Genomic DNA, 20,573 nt, shown 5'->3' with positions numbered 1-20,573 from the left:
GTCTACATAGAGACTTTAACTGGTTCAGTCATGGACCATCCAGATGGTCACAAGCACCACATCACTATCTCAAGGCTATGTCCTTGGGGCAGTTCCTGGGAGCCAAGAAGGCAAGTAGAACCCATATTTCAAGGACTGAGGAGGGAGCGAGGAGCCTCCAGTTGCTGGGTCCAGCTCACAGGTCAACCAGTGGTCACATCCTCTAGATGACCTCACTCAACACTGCCATTCCCACAACTAGCTCCCAAAGGAAGGAGGGTAGTGTGGTTATACAAAACCATAAGTGTTCACTGCTGAGGACTTGAGCCTCTGCTCCCTCTGCTAACTATCTCCTACCCTGAGCTGAGCATTTCCTAGATGATCTTTGGGGACCCATTCCACCACCACCCCTTCAGCCCATATGCTCCAAATGGGGCTGACACACCCCCTCCATAAGGGGAAGGCATGGTCCCATGCTTGGTCAATGAAAGCATCCCATGACCTTGGGTCAAAGATACTGGTCTAAGGCAAGGGTCAGCAAATTCTTTCTAAAGCAACAGAAATAGTTACTGACTTCAACAGAAATCTTTGATAGTAAATATTTCAGATGTAGGGGGCCTCCAGTCTCTGTTGCAGCTACTCAACTCTGCACTCTTAGCACAAAAACGGCCCTAGACAATAAACAACAATGAATAAGCTTGTGTTCCCACAAAACCTATTTGTAGAAACAGGCAGTGGCCCAATTTGGCCCACAGACCATAGTTTGCCATCTCTTGGTCTAAAGGATGGGCTTTTGGCCCATGATAAGCCAATCAAGCCTAAGAAGGGCTAAATCCTGGGACTTTTGTTTGAATGATCACGAAAAGAGCACTTTCTCTACCTTTCTTTTCTTTGGAGCTATGAGGATATAGGGCTGGCACTGCCCCCAACCTCCAACTAAAGATGCATTATTAATCTATTGCTGTGTAACAAATTACCCCAAAACTTAGTGGCTTAACACAAAGAATATTTATTACTTCAGAGTTTCTGTAGGTCACAAGTTCAAACATAGCTTAACTGGAGCTTCTGTCTTAAGGTCTCTCCCAAGGCTATAATCAAACTGTTGGCCAGGGTTGGGGTCTCATCTGAAGGCCCAGCTGGGGGGTGTGGATCTGTTTCCAAGCTCATTCACATGGGTTTTGGCAGGATTCAGTTACCTGGGGGCCACTGGGTTGAAGGCCTCATTTCCTCACTGGCTGTTAGACAGAGGCAATCATCAGTATCTTGCCACATGGGCCTCTCTATAGGGCAGCTCACAGCATGGCAGCTGGCTTCCCTCAAAACAGACAAGCAAGAGAGAACAAGATATGGTGAGTAAGAAGGAAGACAGTCTTTTTGTAATGTAATCTCAGAAGTGCATTTCATCACTTTTGCCAAATTCTGTTTGTTAGAAGTGAGTCTCTAGGTTCAGCCAAGAGGAAGGGATTAGCCAAGAGCAAGCACATGAGGAAGTGGGGCTCTTTAGGAGCTGTGTCAGAAGCTGCCTGCCCCCATGAGAGAAGTACCTGAGAGTGAACCAACACACAGCAAAGCTGTGCTGAGAGGAGCAGAGGAAGACAAAGCCAGCATGATATTTGAGCCCCTGGATAAAGTTAGAGCTGAAATAAAAATGTACTCCCAACTGTCAATTCTTTGGCACAAATTATTGTTTCTTCCTAAGGAACAAAAGGAAGGGTGTTTTATTATTGCAAACATACAATCCTGAATGGTAGACCCTCCACTACAGAAGTTGAGTCAAAGGAAGCCTTGAATATCTCTAGTAATTCATAGAAAAAAAATGATTTTTCATTAACCGTTCCCTCTGTGCCAAGTAATGCCCTGAGCACGTTACAACTACTATCTCACCAACCCTTTGGCAGCCCTACACTGTAGACAATGCAATAATGCTCTTTTTACCGATGAGAAAATTAAAGTCCAGAAATATTAAATCATTTGGGAGCACCTGGATGGCTCAGTCAGTTAAGTATCTGACTTTGGCTCAGGTTGTGATCTCAGGGTCCTGGGATCAAGCACCCTGTGGGGCTCCCCCACTTAGTGAGGAGTCTGCTTCTCCCTCTCCCTCTACCCCTACCCCTACTCGTGTGTGTGCTCTCTCTCTCTCTCATATAAATAAAATCTAAATATAGATAGATAGATAGATATTTACATAAAGATATATGTAAAACCATTTACTTCATGCTATAGAGCTATGACTTGACCAGTTCTGTCTAATATAAAAGTTTATAGGGCAGCCCCCGTGGCACAGCGGTTTGGCGCCGCCTGCAGCCTGCGGTGTGATCCTGGAGTCCCAGGATCGAGTCCCGCGTTGGGCTCCTTGCATGGAGCCTACTTCTCCCTCTGCCTGTGTGTGTGTGTCTCTCTCTCTCTGTGTCTATAAATAAATAAATAAAGTCTTTGAAAAATAATAATAAATAAAAAAATAAAAGTTTATATTTTTGAATATTCTTTAGGCTACATTATTCCTCAGTGAGTGTCTCTGGTGAAAAAATCATACATTTTAGTTCTTTGTAGACTCTTTATAAGCCCAGCACCTCAAGTTAAATACATTTACCCTATTGATTGATTGATGGATGGAGCCATAAGCTCCAGAATTTTCCTTATAACTTTGAGAGGAAAGCAGCATGTGTATTTATTGTATCCACTTGTTAGGTGGTAACACTGAAGCCCAGAAGTCATGGATTCAACACCAGTCCATACCGCATGCACACTGCCAGACAGGCAATGCCAAGATTCACCATCACACTCAACTTCCCCATTCCATTTGCAACCTAGGACTCATGCCCCTAACAGAAAAGGGAGAGAGGAGTTGCGGGGGGGACTCACACCTTTGCGATGTGGCAAGTTGTTTGGCATCAACCAGAAATGAGCATAGCAGGAATAGGGCTCTGTCCAAAACTGTTAACTGTACCCCAACAACCAATGTGTTCTTTTTAGGACTAGAATCACTAATGTTTTGTGAGCTCTTTTGTGAATAATTCATACCATTCACAATGTTCAAATAGCAAAACAAAACAATATAGGGTGTTATACATTGAGATGTCTCTTTCCCATCCTGTGTCCCTTCCTGATCCATATGGATAACTTCTTTTCTTTCCTTTTCTTTTTTTTCTTTGTGGTCTTATTGGATCTTCCCCAGTAGCAGACCCTGAGACAAGGATCAGAGAGCAAGTAGCTTATTTGAGAGGTGATCCCAGGAAACACCCATATAGTGGGATAGGTGGGGAAGTGACACAAAGGAGTGAAAGAGCTGATACAGACTGTTATCGGCATAGTTGCCACTGCAGGCATCTGGCACTTACTCTTGCTGGGGACCCCCTGGGAGGCAGGAAGGAACTGAACTGATGCCTCTGAGTTATCCATTGGTGGGGCAAGGGAGCTGAGGTATTTATCCACCAACTCCCAGCATTTGCTGACTGAGGGCCACTCCTGAGGTGGTAAGAAGAGATTAATAGCCCATGTCTTTCAGGCTGCTGCACATTTGGGCAAAGTGGATGCTGGCAAATAGAGAAAACCCTCAGGGAGGAAAAAATGCTAAGTACTGAGAGCTGAAAGTCACTCCAGCATGCACCAGGGTGACCAGGGCGAGAGGATAGGTATGGGGTGCCAACAGCAATTGCTGCACTCCATAGCCTTCCCATGTCTCTCTATACAAACATAAGCAAATATGAATATACTCTTCCATTTTCCCCCTTTTGTAAAAAAAAAAAAAAAAAAAAAAAAAAGTAGCATACTATATACACAGTTTTATCCCTTGCTGTTTTCATTTAATATATTCAGAAAATCTTAACTATATTAGTACATATAGAGATTCATCATTCTTTCTTTGTACAGCTGCAAAGTATGCCATGGTGTGGCTTTACCACAGTTTATTTGGCAAGTGACCTGTAAACAAATACTTGGGTTGCATCCTGGCTTCTGCAATGTCAGAGAGTGCAGCAATGAATAATCTTGTAGAGGAGGCATTTTATGAGTGTGCCTGTATATCAGTAGGATGAATTCCCAGAAGTCTTCCAAGGTTTAGCTGGGCACACAGCCGCCATATTAGAGCCACATTCCCAGACTCTCTTGCAGCTACATGTGACATGTGACTCTAAATTCTGACCAATGGGACACAACCAGAAAGTCTCACACACACACACACACACACACACACACACACACATACTCTAGGTCACTCTATAAAGGGCAGCCTCTTGCCTTCCTCTTCCTCTTTGCCTCTTTGCCCCTTCCCATGGACTAGATCATAGGTGTGGATGTTCGTCTTGAGAGAAACACTCCAGGGGACAGTATAGCAATAAGCTAGGAGATGGGTCCCTAGATAATCTCTTGGAGCATCATCCACCGGAAATAACCTTCTGTTTTGTCACTTTTATTTGGTGACACAGCCCCTTCTGTCTTTTTCACAGATGTATCCCCACCATGCCTAGTGCAATATAGATATTATGGTCAATCACATTTACAATCATTGTTATTATATTTTAGAGTAGTTTTCAAAGTTAGTATAGTGTTGGGGAGTAGGTGGATGACTGCCAATAATAATTATAAGTAATATTCTTCATTATTTATTGTTTACTGATCTCTTTACATACATTTTATTTTATTTTATTTTATTTATTTTATTATTTTATCTTATTATTTTATTTTATTTTATTTATTATTTTATTTTATTTTATTTTATTATTTTATTATTTTAGAGAGAGAGAGAGCATGTAAGCAGGGGGTGGAGAAGCAGAGGAGAAATCTTCCTGGCTCCATGTTCAGTGCAGAGGCCTCGATCTCCCAATCCTGAGATCATGACCTGAGCTGAAACCAAGTTAACCAACTGAGCCATCCAGGTGCCCACATTGCCTTTTAATACTCAGGAAAACCATTCGAGGTTGGCAGAATTATTATCCTCATTTTACAGCTGAGTCTGAGGCTCAAGAGTTAAGGGACTTGCTCAAAGCACACATCTGTGGAGAGCTGGACTCGGGTGAGATACTCCCTGTAGAATGTTCTAACGCAGCCCCCAGCACACAGTGAGCGTCTGTGAGCGTTCACTGTTTTCATTGTCAGAGTCATTCCACTGCCAGTGTTGCTGCTTCTCGGGTAAGGAAAGGTGAAGTAACCTTCACTTTGTCACACCAAGCCTGGGATCCGCCTCTGGATGCGTCCACGTTGAACAGGAAGAGAGGAGAAAGGAGAAGCAGAAAAGGGTTGAGTGTGTCCTGCTGGCCTTGCACGGCGGTTGCACCTCCTTCTCCCACCTCCTCCTCTGCCTCACTGCCAGCATTCCGCCCACCTCCAGCCAGACTGAGTTTCTCCAAAAGGGCCATCTCTTTACCTCCTGTTCTTTGCACAAACTGTCCCTTCTGCCTGAAAGCCTCTTCACCTCACTTCTCCACCTGCCCAAAACCTACTCGTCCTATACATCCAGTCTCCTGAATCCACCTGCTACAGGAAGCTTTCTCTGACCACCGTGCCAACCTTTACCTTTACACAGTCTTGCACCTGCCTGTTTGCTCATTGTCCCTCCTCGTTGCTCCGTGACTTCCTTAAAGACTTGCTGTTGCGTTCCTGGATGTGAGCATGGTGTCTCACAACCAGACAGAACCCAGTTAATGTTTATTAAACAAAGGAACGGCTCTGGAGCAAACCCTAGTGGACAGTGTCAGAGCCAGGGTGACTGTGTGGCCTAAGACATATAGAAACACTCAGAGAATCTGCAGGTGACACTTGGTCTGGGTGATCCCAGTGTTGCCACAAAGGGATCGGAAATTCACATTTCCCCAGGACTAAGGAAGACAACTGGCAACCCCAGTTTTGCCACACCCTGCCCCAGGTCTAATTCTTGGACCACATTCCTTTATAGTTCAGGAACTACCAAACCTGTAGGAGCCAGCAGGTGAAGTGGAGGCTGTTCTCTCTACAAATAAAGGCCCTGATCCACCGTGTCACCCACACAGTATCTTCCTCCAGTAATTCATTTCGTCATTTCAGATTCTAAGCCCTGAAGGGGAGGAGCTGGGGTGTGGGAGCAGAAAGGAGAAGTGAAGATCTGTGTAGTGGTTGTTAATATTTTCAACCAAGACTGTGCCCTAGTGACTTTTTTTAACTAGTTCCCTGCCCCCCCTTTTCTTCTTTCATTTTCATTTTCAAAGTTACATATGTTGAGGGCCGCTTGGGTGGCTCAGGAGGTTAAGCATCTGCCCTCGGCTCAGGATCCCAGGATCCTGGGATCAAGCCCCGCATGGGGCTCCCTGCTCAGCCGGGAGCTTGCTTCTCCCTCTCCCTCTGCCCCTCCCCGCCCACTTGTGCTCTCTCGCTCCCTCTCTCTCTCTCTCAAATAAATAAATTATTAAAAAACTAAAAGTTACATATGCTGATAGGAACATAAATTGATACAGTCACATGGGAAAATCGTTTGGCAGTTCCTAGGAAAGTTGAAGGTGAGCAGATGCTGGGATCCAACTATTCCTCCCCACGCTGCACGCCTCAGACTTAGCGCACGCAAGAGTCGTGGGGGGGGGGGGGGGGGGCGGATCTTGCTAAAATGCAGATTCTGGGCACAGAGCAACTTACACACAAGAACCAGGAAAGCTGTGTAAGAATTTTCACAGCTATGTTTGCTCATAATTACCAAAGTGGAAACCACCCGTTGGCACTGAAGGTGTAAAACGTGGTTAAATTCATGTGGAGCTTATGCAAGAGTAAAAATCAGCTGCACTGCCTGCACACCATGGTGAATCTCACAAACTTAAAGAAGCAATGGAAGGAGGTGCTGGAGTGGCTCAGTGGGTTAATCATCTGCCTTCAGCTCAAGCCATGATCTTGGGGTCCTGAGATCAAGCCCTGCATCTTCTCCCTGCTCAGTGGGGAGCCTGCTTCTCCCTTCCCCTCCCCCCTGCTTGTACTCTCAGTCTCTCTCTCTCTATCAAATAAATAATAAAGTCTTTTTTAAAAAAGAAAGAAGCAATGGAAGGAATATTAGCCATGCAGCAAAACTAAGCAACATTATTTAGGTGACAAATCTATTGGGTTTTTTTTTTTAATTGAAGTATAGTTGACATACAGTAATAAAACTATTTTTAAATAATAATTACACAAAATTAGAGCTAGTGGAAGAAGGTGGCAGAAGGCAGAAAAAGCTAATGGATGGGAACATGTAAAGAGTTTCTAAAACTAAGAACGTTCTAGATCTTAAGTTGTTGAGTGTTTATAAGGGTGTTTGCTTTATTCCATAAATCACACCTATGTGTTTTTTACACTCTTGTGGGTGTGCCAAATTTTATGACTTAAAATTTTTTAACTTAAGAGATTGCCAAGAAGTATATACCTTATATGTCAGTTATTCAGACAACTGCTGTGCAGTCCCCAGGAATAATTCATGTTACCAGTTCCCTGGTCTCCTCGGCATTCATGTGTCTGTGTGTATCTGTGTGTGTTCAATTTAATAGAGAAATGCCGTTATATGTGTATGTTTTCACTATGCTGTTGTGTGTGCATGTATGTAAAAACATACATACATATATACGTACATTGTATATGCACAATTTATGTGTGTAAAAACATACATACACACACAATAGCATAATTTCTGTGTTCTGTCCTTTGAACATTTCACTTTACATATCTTGAAGAACATTGCATATCAGTGCACAAGGAAATAACATTATTCTCGTCATGGTCATTTGGAATGTTTTCCATTGTATGACGGAACCATAATTTAGTTATTTTAATTATTGCTTTTTCACTATTTAACTATCAAGCAATATGGGAATACTTCCCCCTTTTTAAAAAAAAAAAAAAAAACAGATAATACGGAATGCTTGGGTGGCTCAGTGGTTGTTGAGCATCTGCTTTCAGCTCAGGGCGTGATCCTGGAGTCACAGGATGGAATCCCACATCGGGCTCCCTGCAAGGAACCTGCTTCTCCCTCCGCCTATGTCTCTGCCTCTCTCTCTGTGTCTCTCATGAATAAATTTAAAAATATTTTTTTTTAAAAAGGAGATAATACTAAGGATCACATCTTCTTACCCAGACACAGAACACTGAGGCTCTCCAATCCTTCCTCCCTCAAGCTGCTACCCCTGCCATCATCTTGCTTAACACATAGCCAGTGCGTATCCTTCTAGTACTTTTTATTTTCTGGATTTTTATATTTCACCATTGAAAGCATATATGGATTTGAATAGGTGTTTGACTCTATCTGTGTGGGACTTGCTTTGTCTTCAGTGCACTATATTTGGAGCTCTAGCCATGCTGGTGTACATAAATCTGGATGATTATTTTATTTGCTGCCTGGTAGTCCATGGTATGGCTAAACCCTAATTTAACCTAACCGGTCCCCTGTTGTTGGGTAGTTAGGTTATTTCTCAGTGTTTGTGTGTGTGTGTTTTGTTTTGCTTTGCTTTGTTTTTACTACGACAGTGGTGTTGCCACAAATATCCTTGGATATGCTCCTTTGTGCGCATGGGCAGACCTTTCTCTGGAGAATGCATGGAGAGCAGAATTAATAGATCACTGGCAGGGCACATTTAAAAAGGTATTGCCAAATTGCCCTCTGAAGTGGCTATAAACATTCACACTCCCACCAGCAATGCATTAGAAGACCCAACTCCCTGTGCTCTTGCTAACGGTAGATGTTACCAGCATTTTTAATTTTTATTGATCTAATGGGGGGAGAAAAGAGAGGAATTTGTGGTTATTTAATATTCATTCCCTCATAATTAGTGAGGCTGAATACCTCTTTATAGGTTGGTTGCCCAGAATCTGCTTTTAACAAAATCACCAGGTCAGTCTTCTGCATGTGGATGTCTGAGAAGCCCTGAAATCGCAATCCGCTCCTTAACAAGGTCCCCAGGTGATCTGTATTCATGTTAAATTTTGAGACTCACTGGAGTCAGAATCTGCATTTAACAAGGTCCCCAGGTGATTCTCATGAAGTGCGAGAAGTGCAGTGTGGGGGAGGAATAGCTGGATCGTGGCAGATGTGCACCTTTGCGAATATGTGTGTTTAATCTTTCCTGTTCAGACAAGATAAAAATGGAATTTCAATGTATTTTAACTTGCATGTCTTTCATAAGCGAGCTTGGACTTTTTTTTTTTTCTTTTTCCCAACTCTTTACGAGCCATATTTTTTTTTCTGGGAACTAACTGGTCACCAATGCTTTTTACTTTGCTTCAAACACACCAAAGCTGATCTCCGTAGAGCCTTTGTTGGTTATCTCCACCAGAAATGCTCTCTGTGGTTCTTGCCATGGTTGCCTATTATTATCAGGTTTTAGCTCAAAGGTCACTTCTAGCCAAACTCAGCAACCCTCCCCAATACCACCCAGTCACTCTAGGTTCCTACCACCCCATGTCATCTTGATTGTGGGCACCCATCTTTATCTGACATGACCTCATGCACTCATTCATTCATTGTCTGGCTGCCCTGCTGGGTCTTCTTTGTCTTGCATATTACTCTATACCCCATACCCAGAACAGAGCCAGGTAGTAGTATGAGCTCAAAAAATTATCAATTGAACAAATAAATTCCTAGCAGAGAAAAGAGTCAGATTTGCTCCTGCCTTTACACGCATTTGGGGAATTATTTGTACCTGGATAAACATTTATTCATTCATTCCTGTATCCATAGTGGAGAAAGGTAGCAGAAAAGACGGAAGTCAGGTGAGCAATGACTTTATCTCTTAAAAAAGAGAGCAATTAGTTGAGCAATATTAAATGAATGAAGTTCTCATTTAATATACATATAACGGGGCTCCTGGGTGGCTCAGTTAAGCATCCAACTCTTGATTTCCACTCGGGTCATGATCTCAGGGTTGTGACTTCAGCCCCACGTCAGGCTCTGTGCTGGGCAGAGAGCCTGCTTAAAATTCTTTCTCTCCCTCTCCCTCTCCCCCTCCCGCTGCCTTCCCTACCCAACCCCCCCACCGCTGACTCATGCTGTCTCACCCTATTTCTCAAAAAATAATAATATACATATATTGAAACTGGTATGAAAAGAATGGAAAATCTGCAACTCAGAAGGGTTGAGTGAAGACACAGGCTTGTTTGCTTCCAATTTAGTTCCCATGGACAACAATATCTGTGCCTACTTAATTGGAACCACCAATTGTAGAGGACTGTGAGCTATTGTTATACCTAATAACTTATTAGTAAACTAATACATTCACTCTATTATTATAAATAGACACGGTTAACACTTAGGGAGTACTGACTCGGCACTAGACATTGTCCTGTGTCCTTTGCGTATAGAAATTCATTCGCCCTAGCTGTGTTAACATTGCCATTTTATTGATGAGAAAACTGGAGCACACAGCAGCTTTCCCGAGGCCATACAGTCACAAAGCCAGTTTTCTAACTCATGCTGGCTCTAGTCTATGTGTTATTTACATTTTACTGCCTCTCAGGCTTTATAATGCTTTGAAAAGAGATATAGAGAGATGAGGAGAATCCTTCATATAATTCATAAGTGCACCGTTTATCTCTTGGCAAAAGACTTAAGTTATCAAAATTATAGAGATTTTCCACTTTTCCTTTAAAAAGTGACAAGCATTGAAAATTTGACTTTCAAAAAAAAAAAAGAAAATTTTACTTTCTCTTGAAGGGAACTACCCAACAAGCATTCTTTTTTTTTTTAAGATTTTATTTACTTATTCATGAGAGACACAGAGAGGCAGAGACATAGGCAGAGGGAGAAGCAGGCTCCCTGCAGGGAGCCCAGTGTGGGACTCCATCCCAGGACCCTGCCACTGAGCCAGGCATCCCACAAGCATTAAAAAAAAAAAAAAAAAAAAAAAAAAAATTCAGGATCAAGATGATATATAAAGAATGAAAAAGTAACTCATTGCCTAGAGAAACATCCTGTGGTGAAAGTATTTTGAAATGCATGTTTGGCCATAGTTTCCTTGTTCTGTAATTTTGTTGCTGAAGGACAATGAAAAGGTATCACCTGGAAAAACCTCATTCTGCGTGTTTAAACTTAAGCAACAGAATTTTCTGATCGGTTTAAACATTGTCCAGTGGGTTTGAATTCATCTGTTAAAGATCTAGTGATGCGCCCTCTTCAGTTTAATTGGCAAAGGCCCCAGGTTGAGTATCAGGGAAGATGAAAATTTATGAGCTGCATTTCAAAAAAAACAAATAGTCAACTTGTATAATTGATGAATGGGATTGGAGGAAAATCATGACTTATCATAGCTAATGAATGATACCCGGCTTTTACTTAGATATCTACTGTATGAGTTATATTTTTTCTTTTTTTTCTTTTTCTTTTTTTTTTTTTTTTGGAAGCTCTATGCCCAACGTGGGGCTTGAACTCACAGCCCCTCCCTAGGTCAAGAGGCACATATGTACTCTACTGACTGAGCCAGCCAGGTACACCTGTATTTTTTTTTTTTTTCAGATTTTCAGTTATGACCCTTGAAGTCAAGCCATTAAAACCAATCATGGTAGTGAATTCAATTTACAGCCATAACTTTGAACGGATGTATTAAAAAGTATTACCAAAAAAAAGAAGTATTACAACAATACCTTCAAAAAATGAAAGAAATTTAATCAGTTGCTGTCCTTTTGTGAAAAACAATTTTTGCTTTGTTTTTTGTTGAAACCGTACGTGCAGGGAAAATGCAAATCCAGACCATAGTGAAATATCATTGAATATTAATTTGACATCTGTACATTAATTAAGACATCTGAAAATACCGAGTATAGTAAAGGACGTGGCTCCCCAGTATTTCTTATTTGGCTGGTTGAAATGTAAACTTGCGCCACCACTTTGGCATAATCTCTTAAAACAGTCACCTACCATCCAAAAATGTGTACAGTCACTTAACCTTAACCTCTGACACTTCAGAAGGATCCCAGATCATAGCCACACGATTCACAAAGACTGGGATACAACCCAAGCGTCCATCAACAGGAAGGCAGATGAATAAACTGTGCTATTTTCACACCATAGAATATTACCCAGCAGTCAGACAAGGACAGTGACAGCAATCTGGATGGTTTTAGCAATATAATAAATGAGGGAGGGATTCATAGAAAATTACACACCCTTAAGTTCTTTAAAAATTAAAATGGTGTTTTAAGATTACATGTAGGTGCAAAAGAGCTTGCTGAAAAGATAAAGCAAAGGAATGAAGTACGTGGGGTTTAGGTTATGCTCCCAGTTTTGGGTGATGGGTTCCCTGGTATTTATTATATCCTAATAAGCCCTGGGACAAACAAGCAGCCACACAAACATAAGCCAGCAACGGATCAGTAATGACCAGGTGTCATGTACCAAGGATTAATCCAACTGAGTGCACCTGACCTGGCAAGATGCTATATAAATATTAAATATAAACCCATATACTCGCTTCAGGCAGGTATCCGATACCTCCCCTCCTTCTGGCTGGGTAGCTTCCCCTAGAGGCAGCCCCTGTCCCTGCGGGAATCCAGTATTCTGCTGAGACGTCCCACAAGGCACGATAACCCTAAGCACAGACCTAAGTTCTCAAATGGCTTTATACATGTGTGTAGGTAGGCAGATGCACATCCCAAAGAAAAATTTTAAAGTTGCTTTAAAAAAAATTTATTTGGCTCTAAAATTTAACCTTGGGGCACTTGGCTGGCTCAGTGGATAGATAGATCCTGGGACTCTTGATCTCTGGGTGGTGAGTTCAAGCCCCCACGTGGAGGGTAGAGATTGCTTTTCTAAAAAGTCGTAAGGAAACGCGTAAATAAGTACATTTAACCTTGGGTGACATCACCTGGCATTACACAACCCTCCCTAAAATCCATTCAGCCACGTGAAAATCGGCCGGAAGTTGGAGAAAACCAGCTCAGTTTTTGAGAAACGTAAAAAACCATCATCTCACAGGCCCTGCCCTAGGAGTTGCCACCGGCAACCCCACAGAAGGGCGGGCGACAGGCGGCTGCTGAGACCCCACGGCGCCGGGCGGGCCACAGCGTAGACTGTCAGCAGGGGCGCTGTGAGATAACCCGGATTCAGGCCGAACCCGGCTCTTTTCTCGCAAGGGCCCCCACGTGACGCGCAGGTTTGGGCAAGATTAGGGCGCTGCCCCGCCTCCAGCAACTTCCCCAATTTGTAGAGAGTAAACACCCGAGGGATGTAGGTGGCTTCCTTTGCTCCCTGTTGGATGTCGCTCACCTGCTGCAAGGAGGGGTCCCCCTCGGGTCTCATCAAGGTCCCAGCCAGTCTGAGCATGAACGCCAATTAGCGCACCCGCCCCCCAGGACCCACGCCCCCGTCACCTGCTGGGCGGGCCGCGCCCCTGCTGGCCCCAGGCTTCCTGCGCGGGTGGTCCTAGACCTGGGGCGCCCGAGTCACCGCGCCAGGGATGGGGGGATGGGGGGATGGAGGGGGGCGCCGTCTAGAAACACAGACTACTGGGCTCGGCCGCCCGCCGGAAGCCAAAACTTTCAGAATCTGCATTTTTAATGGACTCCTCCATAAAGTGGTTCCTCTGCAGTTGGAGACTCTCTAGCCTCATTTAAATTTTAAATGCAGAGATGCTGGAGGTCAGGCCTCTCAACCTTGGCTGCACATCAGAATAACCTGGGGAGCTTAAAAAAAAAAAAAAAAGAAAAAAACCAATGCCCAGGTTTCCGCCCAGACTAATTAAGTCAGAATCCAGAATCCAAAAAACACGGCCGGTGCAGCAGCGGCAGCGGCCGTGGCATCACCTGGGAGCTCGTTAGAAATACCGAAGCTCAGGCCCCCACCCCAGACCCACTGAGTCAGAATCTGCATTTTAACGAGATCCCCAGTGATTCGCGCGCACATGAAAGTTGGAGGAGAGCTGTGCTTCTGAAATTTTAATGGGCAAGCGAATCACCTGGGGATCTCGTTAAAATGCAGACGCGGTTTCCCAGACCTTAATGTGCCTGCGAATCACCTGGGGAGCTTGTTAAAATGCAGATTCTGATTCGGCGGGTCTGGGGCGGGGCCCGAGAGTCTGCATTTCTAACGAGCGCTCAGGTGGTGAGGGCTGCAGGGGCGCGGAGCGCGCGGCCCGGGGACCCCCGAGGTCCTGGCTCCGGGCCAATCAGCCGTCAGGGTTCTTGATAAATCGCCCGGGCTCGGCCGAGGAGCAGAATTGCCGGGACATGCGCGCTCCGGCCGGGGGAGCGGGGGGGTGACTGCCCAACTCCGGGAGGCGGCTGCGGGAGGCAGGTCCCTCTCGCCATGTCGCGGCGCAAGCAGGCCCGGCCTCAGCACCTCGGGCCCCGGCGGCCGCAGCCCGCGCGCAGGGAGTCCGCCGAGGCCGCGCCCGCGCCCGCCGGGGTGCCCGGTGAGTAGCGCCGCGCGCGCCCCGGGACCTGGGACCCGCGCCCCCCGCCCCGCCCCGCCCCGCGCCGTTGGAAGTTGCACCTCCTTGCAGCTGCCCCGTCTTCCGGCAAACTCTGCGGCTCCGTCCCTGCGCTGGGAAGCCGCGGGTCCCCGGGAGGATGCGCCGGCCCGGGTCGCCGGGTCCCCGACCTCCTGGTGCTGGCCTGGGGCGGCGCGGCCGGGGGACGGGGGGTGGCCGGGTGCTGGGGGGGGCGGGTGGGCAACGGCGAGGACCAAGCAGACGGAGTTCTGGTCCCCTCGGCTTGCCGGGGGTCAGGTGCGTGAGCGCGGAGGCGCAGAGGAGGGGGCCCTGCAAATGCGCGGCCCAGGGAGCGCCTCGCGGAGGTGGGCGTCGAGTAAAAACCCGACGAGGGGCTTGGAGATGCTGGGCGGGGGGGAGCGGGGGGCGCAGAGGGCACTGCAGGCGCAGCGCAGAGGCCGGGGACGTCAGCAAGGCTACAGCCGGCGGGGGGGGGGGGCACCTGAGGTCCGACAGGTGATGGGAGGACTTTCCCTTTTACTTCTTTTTTTAAGATTTTATTTATGTGTATCAGAGAAAGAGAGGCAGAGGGAGAAGCAGGCTCCATGCAGGGAGCCCGATGCGGGACTCGATCCCGGGACTCCAGGATCACGCCCTGGGCCAAAGGCAGGTGCCAAACCGCTGAGCCACCCAGGGCTCCCCTCCTGTTTACTTTAAATGAAGCTCTGGAGGGAGGGGTGCGTTGAGCAGAACAGTGCACGGTCGGGCTCTGCGGGCTGAGCCGGCAGCCAGGTGGCTGGAGAGGAGGGATGAGGGGAGGGGGGACCCCGGGGCTAGCCTAAACCCTCAGGGCGGCATTTCTCACCCAGTGGCCGGTGGAGCCTCCGCTTCTGAAGAAGCTGCAGGTGGGCAGCTTTGCTAAGCCGCTAAATGCCTCGGTCCACCCTTAGCTCGCGCACCCCCCCCCCCGTTGGAATCTCGGGGGTGAGGTGGGGTTGCGGAGTCTGCATTTCTAAGGCGCTTCCTTTCTGATTATCTTGCCCTCAGATTAAGATAACGTAACTTCCACTCGATCTCCTCTCCACCCCACCCCCCCACCCCACCTTCGCGATTAGCTGATAACCTCTTAGTTCGAAGTGAACTTCTTTCTCCGTCTCCCCCTGGGTTTTTCCGGCCTAGAAAGGGAGCAAGGGGGGGGGGGGGGTCTCCGCGAATAAGGCTCCCACCTCCGACGGTGCAGGCAGGTCCCGTGGGCTTGGAGGACCACAGGCCCGAGGAGGTGGTGGAGGGGAGACGTTCAACGAAGCTACTTTGAAACGACAGTCCCTAAAACTAAAATCTGGCTGGCTGGAGCTACCATTAACCAAAACACCATTAACTGCCTTTGTGCCCCAGGATTGTAATGGACACGCGTTGCCTCGGGAGGGTCTTCCTGGGAAGGGAGCTGGGGGAGGGGGCAGGGCCCCCTGCTGATCCTCTGTAAAAGAGGAACTGGAGAATGTTGTTGGGGGTGTTGAATCTTGGGGCGAAGCAATCATAAAAGACCATAACCTGAATGACCCCTGGCTGTTGCTCAGTTAGTGCCATGGGCTCCTTTTTGTTCTTGCACACACTGCTGGGGAGATGCCTCCTGGAGACGCCCTCTGTTTCCAAGGCTGAGGGTGCTCTGCGTTGTGAGGAACTTGGGATGCCCCCTGTGGGAGCAGGACACAATCAGAATTAAGCACCAGCCACCACTGTAGTGAGAAAGCAACCTTCCAACTGATGCGGTGTTTTTTTTCCTCCTGCATTTTAGGTGCGTCAAACTGAACAAAAGTCCACCTCCTTTTTGAGGTTTGTTTAGGCTCCTTCCCCCCCCCCCCCCCCCTCAAATTTAGCAGGAGTGGGCCACTGTTAATTTGCAAATGGCTTTGTGACTCAAATAGGTTTTTGGAAGAAATAAAATGGAGCAGGTCAACAGGTAGACTTCAGTCACGACCAGTAATTAAAAAAAAAAAAAAATCGACTTAAAAAAAAGGTTAACCTTAAAAGGAACAGTGGTTTTTCATAGGGCTAAAATGTTGACTGTGCTAAACTGAGTTCTATTATGTGGTCCACCCCCACTTTCATGCTAGAAGGGTCTCTGGCCCAGCTCATCATCAGAAGAGAGTGGGTTTCCAGCCTGGCTTGGCTTCTGGGAGGTTTAAAAGTAAGGAAGTCTCTTTGGGAGGCCCTTTGTGCACTGGATGACTGCTTTATCGCCTTAACCCCATCTCTTCTGCCTGTCTCCTGGCCCAGTGCATTTTGCTCCCTTGCAGAATCTGGTGGCTCGTGTGTATACATCATTAGACAAAATCGATGTTTATGTAGCATTGACTTCTGTACCAGGTCCCTTTACATATATTAAAGGACTTAATCTTCACCGAAACCTAGGAGGTGAGGGCCACGATCCCCATTTTAGATGTGGTTATTGAGGAACAGGAAAGGTGGAGTAACTTCTCCAAGGTCACACAGCTAATAAATGATAGAACTGAAATTTGAAACGTAGCTGGCTTTCCAGTTAGTTCCTGAAACAGTGCCTTAACAACCTCTCCCTTCGATTTCACTTTTCAATCTCTTTTGGTTTCTCTGGGATTAAAAATCCTTACCCGTCTAATGGTTTTCTTTAATATGAATTGCTAAGGTTTTGGGTTTCCTCTTAAGGGGCCTAGTGATGGGCTTCCTTCAGATCTGGCAAGTGTGCGTTTTGATCAGCTGAAAACTTCTAGCCCTGCACCCTTTATTCAGCATCTCTGAGCCAGTTTATTTTCTCACTGAGCAGTTTTGAAAAGGATAGTTGCCAGATCAGCATCAGCGGGAACTTGTTAGAATGAAAAATTACCAGCTCTACCCTAGATCTACTGAATCAGGAACTCTAAAGGTGAAGCCCTAGCCACCTGAGCCTTGACAAGCCCTCCAGGTACTCTTGATGCGCTAGTTTGAGAAGCCTTGCCTTGGCGTTGGGCTCCTCCTATTGTGCATAGGAATCACCTAGGGATCTTGTTAACGTGCAGATGGAATCTGTTGGCTGGGACCTGAGGTTCTGCATTTCTAACAAGCTTCCAAGTTATGCTGATGTTGGAGCCCTGGGGACCACCCTTTGAGAAGCAAGGACTGAGTGTCAGTCACCCGGGCAGCACTTCAAAAGTGCAGGTTCCTGGGACCTATCCTTAACCACCCTCACCCCTGGTAATCTGGGGTGAGCCCTGGGAAGCTACATTTAAAACCCACAATTCAGGTGACTGACACAGGTATGGGGGCTCTCCTGTATATTGTAGGTTATTTAGCAACATCCCTGGCCTCTACCAGTGAGGGGCCAGTGTTCCTTATATGTGTGCATATTACCATCAAAAATGTCCCCAAGCAGGGACACCTGGTGGGGGCAGGGCTCAGTGGTTGAGCCGCTGCCTTCAGCTCAGGGCCTGATACCCAGGTCCTGGATCCAGTCTGTGTCAGACCCCCTGCAGGGAGCCTGCTTCACCCTCTGCTTGTGTCTCTGCCTCTGCTGTGTGTCTCATGAATAAATGAATAAAATCTTTAAAAAAAAAAATCTCTAAGCATTCCCAAATGTCACCTGGGAGCAAAATGACCCTCAATTGAGACCCATAGGATTAGGTCACTTTGTTCAGAGCCCGTTATAGGACTTTGAGCACTACCACCATTAAGCTGTGACCCCTGAGGTCCTCCATCCCTGAATAGTACTTACAAGGCACAGGCTGGGTGATGTGCTGAGAATTTGCATTGTTAACTCTACAGCAGGTCAGTGATCCTTTTTCAGAGCAGTAAACAGAGGCTCAGGTTAAGTCTTTTTGTTAGCAAATAGCTAAGCAAGCCCTGTGCCCAGAGCTGAAGCCTTCACCGTATTCACTAGCTTCTCAAGGGAAACCAACCTCTCACTGAGCATAAAATCCACCTTCTGTATCTGGAGCAGAAAGCCCCAATTTTTGGCCTCTAACTTATATGTACTAGTAAATTTTGTTTTAGATTTCAGACTAACAGCACAGCGCCTCTTGTTCCTTGGGTTTAAATCTATTTGGAAAGCACTCACTTTCTAATCTTTTAGGAATGCTTGGGTTTTGTTACAGAAAGTTTTAAACCTCCACATTAGGTTGAACCCCATGAAACTATCTGACCATTGTGGCCCCCCCAAAAAAATGTCAATTTCACATAGTTCTACACAGGAAATGATCCCATGTACCTGGTGCTGGGCTTCAATATCCATTACACGCAGCCAGTCTGGTTTCTTCTGTCCAGCTATTTCCCCTGCCCTGGATTGTTTTGAAGCAAATCAGATATCTATACACCTTGTAAATAACCATCCCTGAACTAGGAGAATGTTCTCTAAAAACTCTAATTTCATCTTCACACCCTAAAACAAAACAAAACAAAAAAACTAGTGTTCAGGCTTTGTCATGGTTTTACATGGCTCTTATGTTTAAAATTAGAGATCCCTGGGTGGCTCAGCGGTTTAGCGTCTGCCTTCAGCCCAGGGCATGATCCTGGAAACCCGGGATCGAGTCCCACATCATGCTCCCCGCATGGAGCCTGCTTCTCCCTCTGCCTGTGTCTCTGCCTCTGTTTCTCTCTGTATCTCATGAATGAATACATCTTTAAAAAAAAATAAAATAAAATCAGGACCCAAGTAACCTCCTGATCACGCAAGCCCTCCTCCTCTCCAGGCTTTTTCTCCTCCTCCCTCTCTAAATGATTTGTTGAAGCAGTGGCATTTTGTCCAGGAGATCAGTGGTGCTTGAAGTGTGGTCTGTGACCTACTGAGTGGAGACAAAACCAACTCAAATTGAGTAAGCTTTCAAAAATAGCTTGACATTGCTGGACCAGCCTTGTATCATCTCTAATATTTGGCCGTTGTTGTGTACCACTTGTAATTCGTGTTATCGTTATAATAAAATCAGCTTGTGGTCCAAAAATCTACAAACTAAGTCTTCACTGGTCATTTGAGAAGCCACCATTGCAAAGTTTGGCAGCCTGAACCTTGCCAGTTGTCTGTCCTGTTACTATGTCCCTTGTCTCCTATATTTCCTGGAAGTTGGTAGTTCAAGAAAGGAATTCTGTAAGGCCAGAGTTTTTGTGGCTTTCAATTTTGAAGGCTTTTATCTGAGAGCAAGAAAGCACAAGTGGGGGGTGGCAGAGGGAGGGAGAAGTAGACTCCCCACTGAGCAGGGAGCCCAACAACGCAGGGCTCAATCCCAGGACCCTGGGATCATGGCCTGAGCCGAAGGCAGTTGCTTAACCAACTGAGCCACACAGGTCCCCTATGGCTTTCCATTTTAATGGTTCTTTTTTTTGGAGAGGTGATGGAGGTAAAACAAGCCTGCTTATATTGTAAGACTTCCCATGGTGGTTATATTTGAGAAATTAATACTTCTTTTTGTCTCCATTTCAGCTTCAGAACTAGATAATGATGTTCCCAAACCAACTTGTCCCTCCACGGACAGCAGTGATGCCCAGAAAGCCCCTGCCTCGGCCCCCCCCTCAGAGTCCAAGGAACAAACCGTGACCCTCGGAGAAAGGACATTCAATTGTTGCTACCCAGGTGAAGCATCAACTTGAATGTACGGAGCCCGTTCTGGGGGTGGGGGGGTGTCACTGGTGGGCAAGCTGGGCCTGACTGATCCTCGGAGTCCTTGTCACACTCCGTGTAATCCCCACACAGGAACATTCTATGCCTTCCAAGCATCCTGTGGCATCAGAGCTCGGTGTGACTTTCCCCCGAGAACTTCAGGTTTATAGTAACTTATTTTTGAGGCTGTATTTTGAGAAAAGCTGATTTTTTTTTTTTTTTCCTCCTCCAGGTTGCCACTTCAAAACTGTTCATGGCATGAAAGATTTGGACCGCCATCTGAGAATCCACACGGGTAGGTATCCATTCATTTGTTTGAAACTTTAATGTCGAAAAAAAGGAAATGGATATGAATTTAAGTGCTGACATATAGCAGTGAGCAGGACAGAAATGGACTCTGCCCCATGAAATGGTCTGGCGGGTTGGGCTGTGACCTAAAAAGAGGCTTAGGAGACCATCCTGGGAGATCCTATCCTAGGATATCAGATCTAGGCTGTTCCTGAAAGGCTTTCTGAAGATGCTTGCCTTAAACTATAAAGATAGCTATGTAACCAGATGAGGAACATTCCAGCAGAGGGAATAGCAAGTGCAAAGGCTTGGAAGGTGTGAGCTCATTGGAGAGGTTGGTGAGGCAGGGCTAAGAGGCATTGTGGCCC

At 46.1% G+C, this 20,573-nt stretch overlaps 1 protein-coding gene across 2 annotated transcripts in view; it reads left to right on the top strand.

Annotated features, from left to right (window-relative positions):
• ZFP64 (ZFP64 zinc finger protein) overlaps positions 1 to 20,573 on the top strand; it is an 87,903-nt gene that overhangs the window by 53,830 nt on the left and 13,500 nt on the right. The window contains exons 1-3 of one of the 2 annotated variants that reach the window (XM_072801456.1): positions 14,055 to 14,300; positions 19,741 to 19,890; positions 20,150 to 20,212. In XM_072801456.1, the coding sequence (XP_072657557.1) occupies positions 14,195 to 14,300; positions 19,741 to 19,890; positions 20,150 to 20,212 (319 nt within the window). In that variant the 5' untranslated portion in view covers positions 14,055 to 14,194. Of the gene's footprint in view, positions 1 to 14,054; positions 14,301 to 19,740; positions 19,891 to 20,149; positions 20,213 to 20,573 lie in introns of those variants that run through there. The other variant, XM_072801455.1, reaches the window with a different exon arrangement.

This window comes from Canis lupus, chromosome 26, assembly GCF_048164855.1.
Source record: "Canis lupus baileyi chromosome 26, mCanLup2.hap1, whole genome shotgun sequence".
In the NCBI taxonomy this organism is placed as follows: Eukaryota; Metazoa; Chordata; class Mammalia; order Carnivora; family Canidae; genus Canis; species Canis lupus.
The sequence above is the reverse complement of the archived record's forward strand: the minus strand, read 5'-3'. Positions and strand labels throughout refer to the sequence as shown.